The following is a 14,894-nucleotide window of genomic DNA, read 5'->3' on the forward strand; positions in this document are numbered from 1 at the left end:
GGCGGCTGACACTGGGGGTGGGGGCTGAGGCCCTCACTGCCACGTCAGGGAGCCCGGGAGCACCAGCTGGCCGGGGTGCGGTGGGCCTCACCTGCCGAACTGTGGGAAAGGCCCCTCAGGGGGACCTATGAAGGGCTCCAGGGATGGGCCCGGGGTGGAGGAGGCAGGACCGGGGCCCCCACCAGGATACTGGGGACTTACAGCCCTACCCTGAAGGGAGAGAGGTAAGCGGAGGGTGGGAAGTGTGAGCCTGGGGCCCCGACCTGGCTCAGACCCCTTCGGTTCACCCCACACGGCTTCCAGTTTTTCCTGATGAGCCGGGACAAGAAAGACAAAATCCCACCCACCTGTTGGTGCCCGTACGGCAGCAGGCACCAAGGGGGTGACAGGGCTGGAGACAGCAAAAGGAAGGCCAGCGTCCTCAGAAAAGCCGGGCTCTGGGGGAGGCTGGCCAGCGTGTGAACGCCAGGACGCAGGGACAAGGAGGCGGGAAGCTGGGACCAGGGTGGGTCCACCAGGGGCTGGGCAGGCCCCTGCCCGGCAGGGACCCACGAGAGGCCCGAGGAGAGACAAAGCTGCCCCACACGCCCTGCTGGACGTCTGGGCAGGGGCAGCCCTGTGCGTGTGCCCGTCACACGTGCGCACGCGTGCTCCTAGCCTCTGGTTCCCGGGACAGCCCCCTCAGGCCCATGGAGGCTCGGCCAGGCTCCCCTCTTCCTCCCCCTGCCCCACCCCAACACCCAGGCCCTGAGGCCCTGGGGCATGAGCGCTCTCTTCAGGGAACCCTAACCTCCGGTCCTGGCTCTCTCGCTCTGTCCAGTGGCCGCTGCAGCTGACCCGCCTGTCCCAGAGATGCCACGGGATTGGGGGGATTCCTGGGGGCAGAGTGGGGGGGGGCTTGCCTAGACATCAGGGACCGGCTCTGTCCTGCATCCCCAGCTCTTTGGAGAGGGACACGGGACTCGTTGGAAGCACCCCCAGAATTCCACGGACAGAGAGCAGAAACAGCTCCTGCCTCCCGGTGCTATGGGGTGGGGGGGGTGGGGGGGAGGGGCGGCGGCTTGCAGGCTGGGTGGGGCGGCCAGGAGCCCGAGCTTCCAGGACGTGGCAAAGCCACCAGAAAGGCTCCACACACCCCAACAGCATTGGCAAGTGCCTCGGGCACCGGGTCCTGGCCGGGGCCTGTGCACCTGCTGGGCGCGTCCTGGACCCTGGGTAGTAAGGAGTCTACAATCCAGTGTGCGAGCCCGACCAAAGAGGCCGCATGCCGAGATGCGGGGTGGGGGCCTGGGTGGGGGGCTCCTGGCTTGTCCATACCTACACCGCACTTGAGGCCTCCCAGGGCCCAAGGGCCCGAGGTAGGACGGTTCCCATCCCTGAAAAACAGCTTGTGTAAAGGAATAAAAGTCACCTATGTAATGACCAAGCAACAGAAAGCGACATGTGTCCTGAACGGTGTAAGTTGAAGACAGTTCCCACCTCTGGGGAACACCGGAAGCCCTCCCGGAGGAGGCGACTGTGAGCACATTACGGCTCTGTTGGGGGGTGGGGCGATCTGACCAGCTTCTGTCTGCTAAGCGCTCACTGCTTGAAAACACAATTCTGACAAACCCTGAAACCCAGGGTGGGTCCTCAGCGATGCTGCTGGTGCCCCCGTGTCAAGCACTATGGGGGCCCGTGGTCGTGAGCTCTCTTAGCTCTGACCCCTGACTCACAGACGATGAGACCGAGGCTCAGAGTGGTCTCCAGGTGGGGAAAGGCAGCGTGTGGGTCCAAGTCTGGCAGCCTGGACGAGGGGCAGCTGGCCTGTCTACCGGGTCCTTTCTAGACAGCTCTCTGCACGGCCTCCGAGGACCTGCGGGCACTGTGCTTCGCATCTCACAGTCGGCGACGTCCCTCCACGTTTTCCCTGACGACGCGGCAGGAGAACCCACGCATCTAGAACGTCACGCATCTAGAACGTGGTGGGGCCGTGAGCAAACCCACGTCTCCTGATGCTGTGCACGGACGGGACTGCCCCCTACCTGGGGGGTGGGGCTGGAGGCCCAGCTGGGACGGTGGGGGCAGGGGTGCCTGCTGTGGGCGTGGACGGAGGGCTGAGCCGTCGGCCCTCCTCTTGTCCTCGGGGGCCGGCTCACACCCATGCTGCTCCCGGCCCATCTGGCCCTTAGGTCCAGAGCCAGGCCTGCAGCTGGGAGGCAGGGCACCAGTCAGAACTGTGGGTGTACTGGACCCCGCAGGGGACCCTCAGGAGGGGAAGGTGTTGGGGTTACTGCAGCAACACCCGGGAACTGAGCCGGGGTGAGCTCTGGGCGTGGACACGCTCAAGGGGCCTGGTGGGGGGCAACTGCTGAGCACAGTGAGGCCTTGCACAGGCAGGAGAGCCGAGGGTGGGGAGAGACCGCAGAGAGCGTGGGTGGGGGCAGGGACAGCCGAGGATCTGTAGGGGAATAGCGGAGGGTCCGGGGTGGGGGATGGCAGAGGGTCGGGGGACGGTGGACGGTCTGTGCGGATCTCTGCTCCTCAGGCGCTGTCCTGTCCAGAGTGAGCGTTTGCAAGACCTGAACATCTCTGCTTACGCGCTTGACGTTTAAGAAAACCGTGTGGGGTTCCCACAACACACGAAGTGCTCGTCGGGGTCTGAGTTCTTCGGGAGATCGCGGAATGACACAGGAGAGACGTTTCTGAGGGCTTGCTTAGAAACGTAAAAACAGACACGCGGGACCCAAGACGGCCGGGGATGTGAGAAGGCAGCCACCAGGCCGAGACGCGGTGCTGACCTCAGGACGAGGAGAGGCCGCCAGGAAGGAAGGGGGATGGAAATGAAGTCGGGGGGGGGGGGCCCACGCCGACCTGCGAGGTCGGGACCCCTCTTCCCTCGGCCTCCCGCGACCCGGCGCCTCCGGGCTTGGCCAGCACCCGTGCCAGGAAGCAGCCGGGGAGGCACAGGTTTAGCGTGAGGTTCAGTTCACGATGAAACGAGACAGGCAGGACTTTGCTACCGCGTCCTGCTCCACGTGTGCAGATCGCACGGGTTACGGCTGCTTTACGGACCCAGAAGAGTGGGTTCTTTGTTTTTACAAACGCGGGCAGAGCCAGGTGGACGGCCCGCTTCGCACCGTGGCCACCCTGCGTGGGGACCTCCGTGCCGACCGTGGCCGCCCACAGCCATGCCGGGCCCACGTCGCCGTCTTCAAGCAAAGGGAGGGGAGGCCAGCGCGGCGGCGGCGGGAACAGCCCTCCTGGTCGGCCTGGCAGCGCCCCAGTCCTGCCCCTCACGTGCGGGTGCATCATTCCCCGTGACCGTCCCAGTCCCGAAACCCGGACACCGCCCCGGGCCTGGACACGGGTACAGCTCCACAGGCCACAAGCTGCCTCTGACTCCGAGGGGGCTCCTCTGTGGGGGCCCCCACCCTGCTGGCTTCTCCAGAAGGAGTCTGGGGCCAACACAGGCCGCCGAGTTCCCGCCCTCGCATCTGTCTGGGGTTCCAGCCCTGGCGTCTCAGACAGACCCGAGGGCCCATCCCAGAGAGATCCAGCAGCTTCCGTCCCCTGTCCCGTCTGCCACACGGCACGATGGCCTTGGCCACGGTCCAGTCCTGAGGCCGCCTCCCTGGCCCAACACGGACCCTCACCCTCTTACTTCCGCTGCCCCCCGGGAACTGCTGGGGCTGGATGCCCCGGGCCTCGCTGCCCCGCCCCTCCCAGCGACGGGGCCAACACAGCACAGGCGGACGGCAGACACCCAGAGGCGGCCAGGTCGGGGCGGCCGGGGGTCAGCAGACTCCCCTGGAAGCAGCGGGCCACGCCTCCTGAGGGGAGGCCGCCACCGCTCCCGCTCCGTCGTGCACCAGGAAGACCGGGCGGACACGCTCTCCACGCCGGTGGCCGTCACCGCGGTCCTACCTTGAAGATGAGGCAGTCGGCCTTGTGCTCGGCGTACATGGACGTCAGCCGGTACTGGCTCTCCGTGGTGACGTCTATCTGGTAGCCCGTGAGCGCGTAGCAGACCTTCCGGAACTCCTGGATCTTTGTGTGAAAGACCTCCTTCAGCCGCTGGTTTCTCAGCTCGGCACTCTCCACCTGTTTCTTCAGCTCTGGGGGCGACAGGGGACAGGGTGAGCTTGCAAACCCGGACCGGATGGGACGCGGGGCGGCAGCGGGGGCCAGGGCCAGAGTCACCGACAGAGGGTCGTGGCGGAGACGGGGTCCCACCCAGGCAGAGCCCTGACGCGCGCAAGTGCGAAGCTAGGGAACGAAGAAAACAAGCACAGGGACGGCCCGACCTTCGGGCGTGGAGTCGTTCAATTAAACGTAAATCACTCTAAAGACAGCAGTGACTCTGAAAACAGAGGGCCTCGTCCCAGCTCTGAGCCCCGATTCAACCCCCGGTCTGGCGCCTTTTCTGAAGGGCAACAGGCAACACAGAGTCCTTCCCAAGGCCGCTGAGGAGGCTTGGGTGGGGCCTGGCCCCTCACGGGCAGTCTTGGGTCTGTACCTGCTGGGGGGCTGGCCGCCCACTCACACAGGCCAGCGCTGAGAAGTGGTGAGCAGGCAGGGGGCCTAGACAGTGGATGCCCTGGGGCTTCCTGGTCACATCCCCAGGGCTCTCCCCCCACCCCCGCCGGAGACAAGGCCACTGCGTGCAGACAGGCCCCTGGGACCCCGCCCGCCCCCTCAAGGCTCTAACAGGACGGTTCAGGGCAGAGGCCCCAGGCCCTCCCGTCACGCCTGCCACGGTTCAGGGCCGCACAGGAGAAACCAGCTGTGCCAAGCACAAAGCCATCAGGAGGCTACACAGCAATTATCACGAATCCTTCACCCAAGGTGCCTTCCCAGTAATTAAACCTCAGTTCTCCCCTCACTAATTAGCAAGGCTGGCTCTCCTCAAACACCAGCCTCTGAAGCCAGGAGCTTCCTGCTGGTCCCTCTGGAGCTGATGTCGGGGAACCCCTCCAGGGCCCGGGGACGTCCTGGGTGGGACGGGAGCTGTGCCGTCTAAGAGGGTGGTGGGAGACCCCAGGCCTTGGAGCCGGTCAACCCGGCTGTGACAGGGACAGGAACCCTCTTGCTCAAGCTGAAGCAAGGGGCCCGTGGCACATCCTGTGACAGTCACCAGGGCGGGCCCGGGCCCGGCAACCAGAGGCTCCCTGGCAGGGCTGAGGGCAGGAGAGAGCAGGAAAGGTCACCTCCTGGAGCAGGTGAAGGGGACGGGGGAGCCTGTCTTCCAGGGAAAGACACACAGGAGAGCCTCCATCCGTGCGCCCTTCCAGACCTGTGGCCCTGAGTGTGTGACCCTCCAGCTCCCAGGTGCGTCGGGTACACAACTGCCTGAGGAGGCGTTGCAAAGACAAGCTGGATCCCACGGGGCCACAGCACAGTGCCGTGTGGGTTCGGGCCACACCTTGGATGGTGGGAGCTCGGTCAGCTCCAGGCACCAACACGCTCTGCAGCCGTCACAGGGCGACGCGGAGGGCACGGGTTCTGGTTCACAAACAGGGGCTTGTGACATTCACTGCCGGGCCACGCGTGTCTGGCGTGGGGAGCGCCATCCGCCCCAGGCCAAGCTCTCGCGGCCCCGCTGCCCCTCACGTGCTCTGGCCTGCGCCAGGCTTCTGGACACGTATCCTGGGTCTTGTCTGTACCTCGTACAGCTCTGCGGGCAGCCCAGGGCCGGCCGCGTTCTTGCTCTGAACGAGGAACCTGAGACCAGGGCACGGCTCCTTCCAGCCTCCCCGCCATGCGGGTCCCTCCACCTGTCACACGCCCCGCCCTCACCTGCCCTCCATCACCACACGGCCCTGATGGCCCCGGTCGACATCTTTCTTCCGGAGCAGAGAGCCTCTCCATCGGGACACGGGCGTGGAGCCCTTGATTAATCGAGTAATCAGACTACGAAATCCAAAGGGTAATTGGCGGCTCTGACCCCGTGCTCCTCCCTGAATCTCTCAGCCAGCCCACGGAGGACGGACCCGCCAAGCGGGAGAAAAACCCATCCTGGAAGGAAAGATTCACTGACTACGTTTCTGTGGCGATAATTCACCCCTGTCAGACTGCACTGCCTTTAATGGAGCTCAGATGCCCATTGGGAAAAATTTAATTTTGGTAATAATGCAACCTGACCTTGGAGAAGGTAACAGCCCCTTTGCCCACAGATATCAAGATGCTGCCCATTACCCGGTCCACGGACTCCTACAAGTACACGGACTCAGGCAAATGCACGGGTAAGCCGCGCCCCTGCTGTCCCCCTGGGGGCTGCGGACGCCTGGGGCACGAGCTCCACCCCCCACGTCGGGCTCCTCGCACACTCTGTCTCACCCAGTGCAGCCCCCACCACACCAGGCAGGCCCCCTGTCACCCTCTGACAAGCGAGGGGAAGCTTGGATGGGGGAGTGACTTCCTCAAGGTCACACAGGCTGTCAGAGGTACGGAGGGCTCTGCTCCCCGTCTGCTTGGTGTGGGTCCTCAGGTGCGGTCACCTTAATGCAGCACGTTGGGGTGGGGACGCCGTGAGCTCTCGCTGTGATTTAGGGCACAGCAAAGTCAGTGCTCTGACCTCCCCCCTATTCTGCCGTTCAATCGCTTACATAAACGTGAATGAATAATTCACACCATGGTTTGGATTAAATAAATAAAAGATGTGCCTTTTGCCTTGGAAAAGCCATTGCTCGGATGCGGCCTCTTCCCCAGAGCGAGCCGAGGCTTCCTGTGGGTGGGGTTAGGGGCCTGCCAAGGGCCGGTGACCCCTGGGGTCCACGGTGACCCCGCTCCGCACCCACCCGCAGGCACCCGGCCATGGCCACCCACAGAGGCCATCGGGCAAGGCCGGCTCAGCACTCAAGTGGCCTCGTCGGGGCTGCGGAGAGCTCCGGGCCTGCCCGCTTCTGGACCCCTCCTGACTTGTGCATGTCTCAGGCATCACCAGATGCCTGGGATGAGGACCTCGTGCCCGGACCCCCTCCCCTCAGGCCTGGGATCAGGCCCACGGCTGGAGGCTGCACCGGGCCAGACTCACCCTCCGCCCCGTCCTGCCCTCTGGCAACACGGGCTAAAGGAATGTGCCCTCCTGCCACGCTCTTCTCTCTTTGGGCCACCCTGTCCGTCTTCCCCGTGGCAGCCCTGTGCAAGGCTCTCCAAGAGTCCTTGGTGAGGGACCAGGAAGGCCAACGAACAAGCGTGTGCCAGACAGAGGACGCGGTCGCCCAGAGCTCGGGTGTGCGGGGCGGGCAGGGGTGGGGCAGGCCAGGGGTGGATGGCAAGGTCCAGGGGCCATGTGCCTGCTTTTCAACTGGCACGCGGCCCCACGCAGGCCGGCTGGTTCCCTCTACGGCCACAGCCACAGCCACGGGTGGACGGCCCCTGGATGGCTCGGACTCCCCCTCCCACCCCCCACCCTCCCCATCCGTGCCCAACACCTGGCTCCTTCCGGAGTCCTAGAAGGCCGCTGGGAGAGCCCGTGGGAAGGACGCGGAACAAAAATAAACCCTCCCTTACGTAAGGCTGGCAGGAGAGAGCGGAGATGGCACGATAAAGGAGCGGTTATGGGCACGTAGCTCTGGAGAGCGGTTCACAGTCGAAAATTCGGAGAAAGTCTTATCTCAGAGGAGCAGGGAGAGCAGGTGAGAGACAGACCAGTGGACGGCGGGACTCTCCCGGCAGCAAGCCTTCGCGTGGCCCCCACACGTGGCCGCGCCGGCAGCAGAGCCCGGCTGTGCCTCCATTTCACTCACAGCACACGCGCCTCCGTGACTCAATTCCCTGCGTACCGGTTTGCTGGGGAAGGCGCGGGGAGCTGGAGGTTGCGGGGGGAGGGGGGGGGCGGCAGCTCCACTTGGGAGATCCCGGTCGGCTCCGTGGGACCTCTGACCCAGCCTCGGGACGGAGGCAGCGACGTGCAACCCTTAGCTCTGAGCTCCTCTTGCTCCCAGGGCCTTCGAGAAGCACAAGCAGACAGGACACGGCAGAGACACGTGCCAAGATGCCAAAGGCCCTTAGGAGGGCAGCCCGGGGCCTGCGGTCCACGTCTTTCCTCTCGCGTGGCCTGAGCACACCAGTGAGGTGACTGGGTCTGACTCTGCACGGTGGCCATTCTGAGGGACAGACAGACCTCGGGCCTTACCCCGTCCCACACGCGGCGGCCTCAGCTCCATCCTGGGACCTTTCAAGGCGATGGCTCCCTGTTAACGGGCTTCCCTGACCCACATCGTGGTCCAGAGGATTCTGAGTGTAGAATAAGCGCCATCCAGGGGAGGAGGCTGGCGGGGGGAGGGCTGGAGACCCACGCGGGGCAGAGCTGGGACCGGGATCCCAGGCCTCCCAGCACAGTCACCGAGCTCAGAGCGGCACTGGCCGCTGGGTTCTGTCCCTTGGGTTCCAATCCTGTGCCGGGGCCTAAGTCCTCTGGACAGAATTCTAAGCTCTGAAGGGGAGACACGGTCTGAAATGAAACCCTGTCCTGCGGCCACGAGGCCTGTGCCGAGTGTCCAGGCCCCGCCTCTCCAGCCACACCTGCCCTGGCTCTATTCCAGAAGCACCACTCTCCTCCCCACCTCAGGGCCTTTACACACGCCTGGAGCAGCCCATCATGCTTCCTAGCTGACTCCCGGACTCCTCAGCTTTGAAATCACTTCTTTGGAATAGATCCGGTCTCGTGTCACATGTCCTCAGCGTACGTGACAGTGTCTGTTTCACACAACAGAGTGTCTTCAAAAGCTTCTCTGAGTAAGTTATTTTCCCCGTAGACTCCACACTCGCTGCAGGGAGGACTTTTTGTCCCACTGAGTTTCAAGTGCACTTCAAGGAGGCGGGAGTACATGAAATGCCATTTCTCCAAAACCCTAAATCATAACCCCGGAAAGGCTCTAGTCAGTGTCAACCAAAGGGAACATACATACGGGGCTTCCCCACGGACATGGCGGGTAGAACGCACGTGCTCACCCTTGAACATACGTGTTCGACCTTGCCCCCGACCGCAACCACCGTGGAGGGCGGGGAGGCAGCGGCAGACAAGAGGGCGGACGAAATCTTAGAAGATGAGCGAATTCAGGAGAGGAACCAGGCCCAGCGGGCCTGGGTGAGTGGGACCTCACCGTCCTGGGCGGCAGGGAGGCCGGCTGGAGCTGTGGTGGAGGGTCCGCACCAGGGAGCAGGACTCCTCCCTGCACGCCAGGTGATGGCCCTGCCCCTCCTGGAGAGGAGACAGTCCCTGCTCCCAAGGCAGGGGTGACAGGCCTCAGGGCTGCCGTGACGAATGGAACACCCCCTGATGCCTGCGCCCCCGGCCCCCGTGGACCCGGGGTCCACAAGCACAGGGCCCGGCAGGAGGTCGATCTGCGCCAGCGGCCCCTGCGGGGTCTGAACCGGCCTTCACACGCGGCTGGCGGCAGCCTTCCCGGTGCCCAGCAGACCAGCCCCAGACGGAGGCCCGCCGGCCCGGAGAACGACCCGCAGGGCGCAGTGCCTGCCTCCCGCACACGCAGGTTACGACGGAGGCTGTGGAGGAGAGGCGTCCGAGGCAGCAGCAACAACGCGCAATCCGCGGAAGTGATGCCGTTACAGACGCGCACGGAAGCGTGGACACGGAACACGGAAGGGCCTCCCCGACAGCGCCCCACCAAAGACAGAGACAGAAAACGCCAAAGAAAAGATACATCCGGAGATCCTGGGAGGGGAAACCACACAAGGGAAACCCCAGAAGTAACCGACTGGTCTCCAGGCTGGGCGGGCAGGGCGCAGGGCTATGTCAGACACCCCCCAGGAAAACCCCTACCCCCCCCCCCCCACAGACAGACCTCCTCCCTCCCGCCCTACCCCATGGACAGAAACCCCACCCCACCCCATGGATGGACACCTCCCACCCCGCAGACAGACCTCCTTCTTCCCGCCCTGTCCCCACAGACAAACTCTCCCACCCCACGAATGGCTCCAGACCCCTCGTGAGGGAGGCCAGGAGGAGGACACAGGGGGCAGGGCAGCCGTGCGCTGGCCGCCGGCCGAGCCGTCAAAGGCAGGCGGCCTGGCCCTGCAGCTGCGCTGTGTTTAAGAACTGGAAGCAGCTTTTGAAATTGCCCTTTGGGGACTCGGGACAGACTCATTTTTCTTTCTGAAAAGTGAATAAAGCCACTTAGCCAATGCTAAGGTTCTCAGGTTTAGAAAACAGGAAAAGGCACTAAGATTTCACCACTTGAAAGAACAGCTCTTGGAGCCCAGGCTGAGCCGGGGTGCTCCAAGGGCACCGTGTGCCAGGCAGGGAGGGGGGACGATGGCCTGCCCGGACCCGGCTGTGGGCGAGGCTGGGTGACCGGCTGTGCTCCGTCCCCGGGCGTCCCCAGCACTGCGCCCCTGCGGTCCGGAGGGGCCCAGGGGGCAGGGAGGACGGCGGGCACGCCCGTGGGGTCCGCGGCCAGGGACAGCAATGGCAAGAGGCCAATCGCCCACCTCCCGATGCCCACCGAGCTCTGCTCCATGGCCTGTCCCCTCGGGGCGTCCGTGGAGAGGCGGGATGAGGGCCCTGGCTCCACGGTGGGGAGGCCGGGGCTCAGAGAAGGGCTGGGGCCGCCGTGCACCGAGGGTGGTCGGCCTCTGGGCACAGCGCTTCCTGCCCGCTGTCTCTGCCCGCACTGCCCGCTCAGGCTCTGAAGCAGGCCCTGCCGGGCACGAGGGTCGAGGAGGATGACGCTCGGCAAACTCACCGCCCCTCGCCCTCGCCGCGCCCCCCGCCCCGGACACCGGCAGCCTCTCGGCAGCCAGATCGGGCTTTTCAAAGCCAGGCCAGCGGGTGCCGTGGGCCGCCCTGGGCCCTCGGGTCTTCCCGAGGTCCGGAAGGGCACGACGGAGACCAGTCTGGATAGCGGACGTGGGGATGAGTGAGAGGCGGGACGGTGCCGTCATCTGCCACGAACAGGCTCTGGGGGCGCCGCGGGTCTGCAGGTCCAGGTCCTGAGTTGGGTTTTGGCCTCCTTGGGTTCAAGAGGCCGGTGACGGAGCTGAGGGAAATGACCTCTCAGTGTCCAGAGGACAGACACACGTGGGGGCAGCAGTCACACAGGTGGGAACCGAGCCAGCGAGGCCACACGGGAACAGCTGTTTGACGTGCACGTGCTGGGTCTGGAGATGGGGCACAAAACGCGTCCCTACGTTATCTGAAGGGCACTCGGGATGAAAGCACACGTGTTCGGAGCTGGTCCTGCAGCCGAACAAAGACCAGCGAGGCGACCCGCCTCTCTGAGGTGTGCCTCGGGGACAGCTTCGTGTCAGGGTGACGCAGGGGCCCTCACACTGAGCCTGGGCCTGACCTCAGATGAGAGAACCGCACCCATGCACGCAGGGACGCCCGGCCACACAAGACCAGGCCGGGCCAAGGAGCCTGGCTGGGCCCGAGGTGTCCCTGTGGAAGCGTCCCTGGGCCAACCTGGCAGGTGCAGGGGGAGGGGGCTGCAGGGGGCGCCGGCTCTGCTCAGGCCCAAAGCTGTGCCACGCCGCTGGGGCTGAATTATTGGCATCTCGTAACTTCTAACTATTTCAGTTTTACGTGTTTAAATATTTAGTAATTAGGCATCAAATATTCATGCAATTTTATTAGCAACTGCGGGAGCCGGCACCACAGGGCGACGACTGTGGGTCCGGGTCCTGGTCCCCGGGGTGGGGGGTGGTGTCCACCGCCGGACCACGGCCCCAGGCAGGCCTTTCGTGGGTGCCGCGCACAAGAGCGGGTCCACCACCCCGACGCAGCACGTGCATCCTGACGGGCTCCCCCTCCTGCAGATGGCCTTCCCATCCCAAGCCCAAGCTCCAGGAGAGGGGCCCGGGAGGCTGGCAGGCACAAGGCGGGGGGCGGAACCAGTCTGGAGATCCGCGCGTGCCTGTGCCCTGCCTGCCGGGGGGCTTTAGGCGCCCACCCCGCTCCTCGCGCGGCACTCAGGGCAGCCTGTCCGTGAGGGGGCACAGCGGACACCACCCGACCGCTGCCTTCGGTGACCAGCGGACAGGCCTCTGCCACCCGCCCTCCACGGCCTTCTGCCATCCTAGGGAATGGTTTGCTTGAACTGCCTGGAGCCAGAGGGCCCCTGGGACAAAGTCTCTCCATTATGAGCCCATGTTCCCCTGCTGGGCCGGAAATTGCACGTTTTACACAAGAGAGAAGACATTCGCCCTGGAATTATATGCAGATGAGCAGCGTGTGTGCCCACCGCCGGCTGCCTGGCAGACGCCCGCCCTGGGTAAGCTCGGTGCCAGCTTTCAAACAGGGGCATCTCTGTGTGATTAACGGCTCCCTCCACAAGCAGCCTGTCACCTTGCACAGAAATGATCTGAAAAGACACCAGCAATTACAGCCCACCAGATTACGGGGTGGGAGAGTCCCGGGGTGACAGGCGGGCGCTCATGTGATATCGCATTCCCGGGAAGGCTCCCTCCCCCACCGCTGAGAACAGAGAGCGGTTGAAGCCCCAGGAGACGCCCCCCCCCCCAGCCTCCCCACCCTGGTGCCTTTGCGGAGGGGGAGGACCAGCTGGGCCACGTGGAAGGCCACGGCTGGCCCCTCGTCCAGGCAGCTGACAGATGTGGGGTCAGGCCCCGAGGAGGTCAGCGCCTTGTTCCCGGTCACCCGACTGGGGAGCAGAGAAGCCGGACATCCAAGCCAGGACTTTGGAGCGTGGTGGATCCCCCAAGTCCAGCAGGCAGTGCCGGACTCCCGGCACCACCTCGGGCCGAGAGGTCTGGCCACAGGTGCCCGAGGGAGCCTTCGCGGCCATCCCCCCACCAGGTGCCCCTGGGGGACCCATGTGCCTGGGGTGTGTACAGAGCTCACCATCCTCTGACTTTCCTCACTTGTTTCGTTGTTCACGGCCCGTTTTTTCCAAATAAAGCACACCCCGCCCCCCTTGGAGGGTAGGGACTCACTGCACTAGGGCCAGCCGGCCTGCACGGGAGACCCCAGAAAAGAGCACCGGGTGGAGACCTAACGCCCTCCGTGTGCACTGGCTCCTCTTAAGCTCTGGGAACACCAGAGAAACATCATGACATCCGCCTCCGTTTCATGGGTATGGACCCTAAGGGGTCACACGGTTAGAAGCAGACCACCTGAGGCACACACTCACACATGCACACACATGCACGCACTCATGCGTGTGTATGCATGCATGTGCTCTCTCACACACACCACACATGCAGGCATGCGTCCACACACTCGTACACGCACCCACGCACATGCACACACACACTCATGCATGCACGCATGTGCTCTCACACACACACCACACGTGCAAGCATGCATTCCCACACTTGTGCACGCACACACATCCACTCACACACACCAGCCAGAGCCTGAAACCATCTAGAGGAGCGAGCCACCCAAGTATATCACCTCACAAACGCCCTGAGACATAAACCAGAGAACACCAGTGCTTAACCGAAGTTTCCAGCAACTTCTTTCCGCACGCACACCAGCAGGTGACCTGTCAGGCTCACTGGCAGCGACGGCCTGTGGCCACCAGGTGGGACGGCCCGTGGGTGAAGGCCAGGACGCCGGCAGCCGCGGCAGGCTCACTCCAATCCGTTCTGCGTGTCGTGTGTGTTATTAATCTCCAACAGCGGGCTTAGAGAAGCTGAGTTCCTGGAAGGCGAGCTTCCTCTTGGAAGAGGGAAGAGCCTCTCAGAGCTCATCTTTTATTGACAGAGTCATTTTCGAGTCAATCTGTCTGCTTTGGGCAAGACAAGACTTTAAATCTTTCTCTCTCTCCCTGCTTTCAAGATGTGGCAGTCTATTAAGACCGGCTAATGTATGTGGCCAGGCCTCGAGTCTGAAAGGGAAGGCATGAAGGAGTAGGACCGAGAACCCAGAGAACCAAGCAGGGGTTCAGCAGGTGCAGCCGCCCACAGACCCGAGGGGAGCAGCGGCTTAGCCCTCTGGGGCTCGGACGCAGGAAGGTGGGGCGTGCGGTGAGGAGGGGCTAAGTTCGAGGCGAGCAGGCGTGTAGCAGGTGCACAGCCTGGACAGGGAGGGAGTGCTCTGAGGTGGCAGGCGCCCCTCCGTCAAGGACACGCGGCAGGCAGCCAGGACCAGCGTCCGGCCCTCCTCAGGTCCGCCAGGCGCGGCAGGAGCAGGGGCCTCCTGACAACAGGTGACGCGCACGGCGCGCTCCCACCCAGGGAACTCCGAGGGAAGTGTTGGCCTTCCTGGCCCCGGCCCCAGCTCCTCCCGCCGGTGCTGCTGAGCTCTGTCTCCAGCCGGGCCCAGCCCCTCCGTGCGGGACCACCACAGGCACTGCCCGTAGACGCCCTGGCGGGAGGCGAGACGAAACACCCCCAGGGGTCCCCCCTGCTCCCCTGCCCCGGGGTCCCCACCCCACGGCGGGCTGGCCCACTGCGCTGTCTGCCTGGGGTCTGCGGCCTTTGTCCAGCACCGGCAGCAGGGGCTGCTCCTGCCCCTACGCCCCTGAGTCGTAAGGACCCAGTGAGTCAGAGGAAGGAAGTTTCTCCAGTCAAGGACAAGTGACCAAGACAGGCTGTGGAGGGGTGTCAGAGCCTGATGCCCAGGACCAGGACCGCTGGCTCATCGGCAGAACCCTGCAGGTGCCAGTAAGTGAACTAAGGAGGCAGAGACTGTCCGGGGTGCCCGTGTCATCACATGGCTCCTCCAGCGACGAGGCAGGAGGGTGGCAGGTCTGAAGAGGACATTCCGCTGTGGGAAGTCTGGGAGGGGCCGAGCGCCAAGGAAAGCGGCCACCGCCAGCAGCTGGAAGTGCCAATGGAACAGGTTCTCCCCAGAACCTCCGGGGGCCGGCAGCCCCTTGACGGGAGACTTGTGACCCCCAGCGCCATCGGAGGAGACATGTGGGAGTGCGGGTGATGCCACGGCAGCCTGAGTACAACCTTCCTGCCCCTCAAGAGCAGCC

At 64.4% G+C, this 14,894-nt stretch overlaps 1 protein-coding gene across 7 annotated transcripts in view; it reads right to left on the reverse strand.

Annotated features, from left to right (window-relative positions):
* The window catches only part of MAD1L1 (mitotic arrest deficient 1 like 1), a 322,840-nt gene that overhangs the window by 35,335 nt on the left and 272,611 nt on the right, over positions 1 to 14,894 (reverse strand). For all 7 annotated transcript variants that reach the window (XM_040455714.1, XM_040455715.1, XM_040455713.1 and 4 more), the window contains one exon: positions 3,907 to 4,097. In XM_040455714.1, coding sequence (XP_040311648.1) covers positions 3,907 to 4,097 — 191 coding nt within the window. The remainder of the gene's footprint in view (positions 1 to 3,906; positions 4,098 to 14,894) is intronic.

Source organism: Herpailurus yagouaroundi, unplaced genomic scaffold (assembly GCF_014898765.1).
Source record: "Herpailurus yagouaroundi ecotype Mexico unplaced genomic scaffold, PumYag 216, whole genome shotgun sequence".
NCBI lineage: Eukaryota > Metazoa > Chordata > Mammalia > Carnivora > Felidae > Herpailurus > Herpailurus yagouaroundi.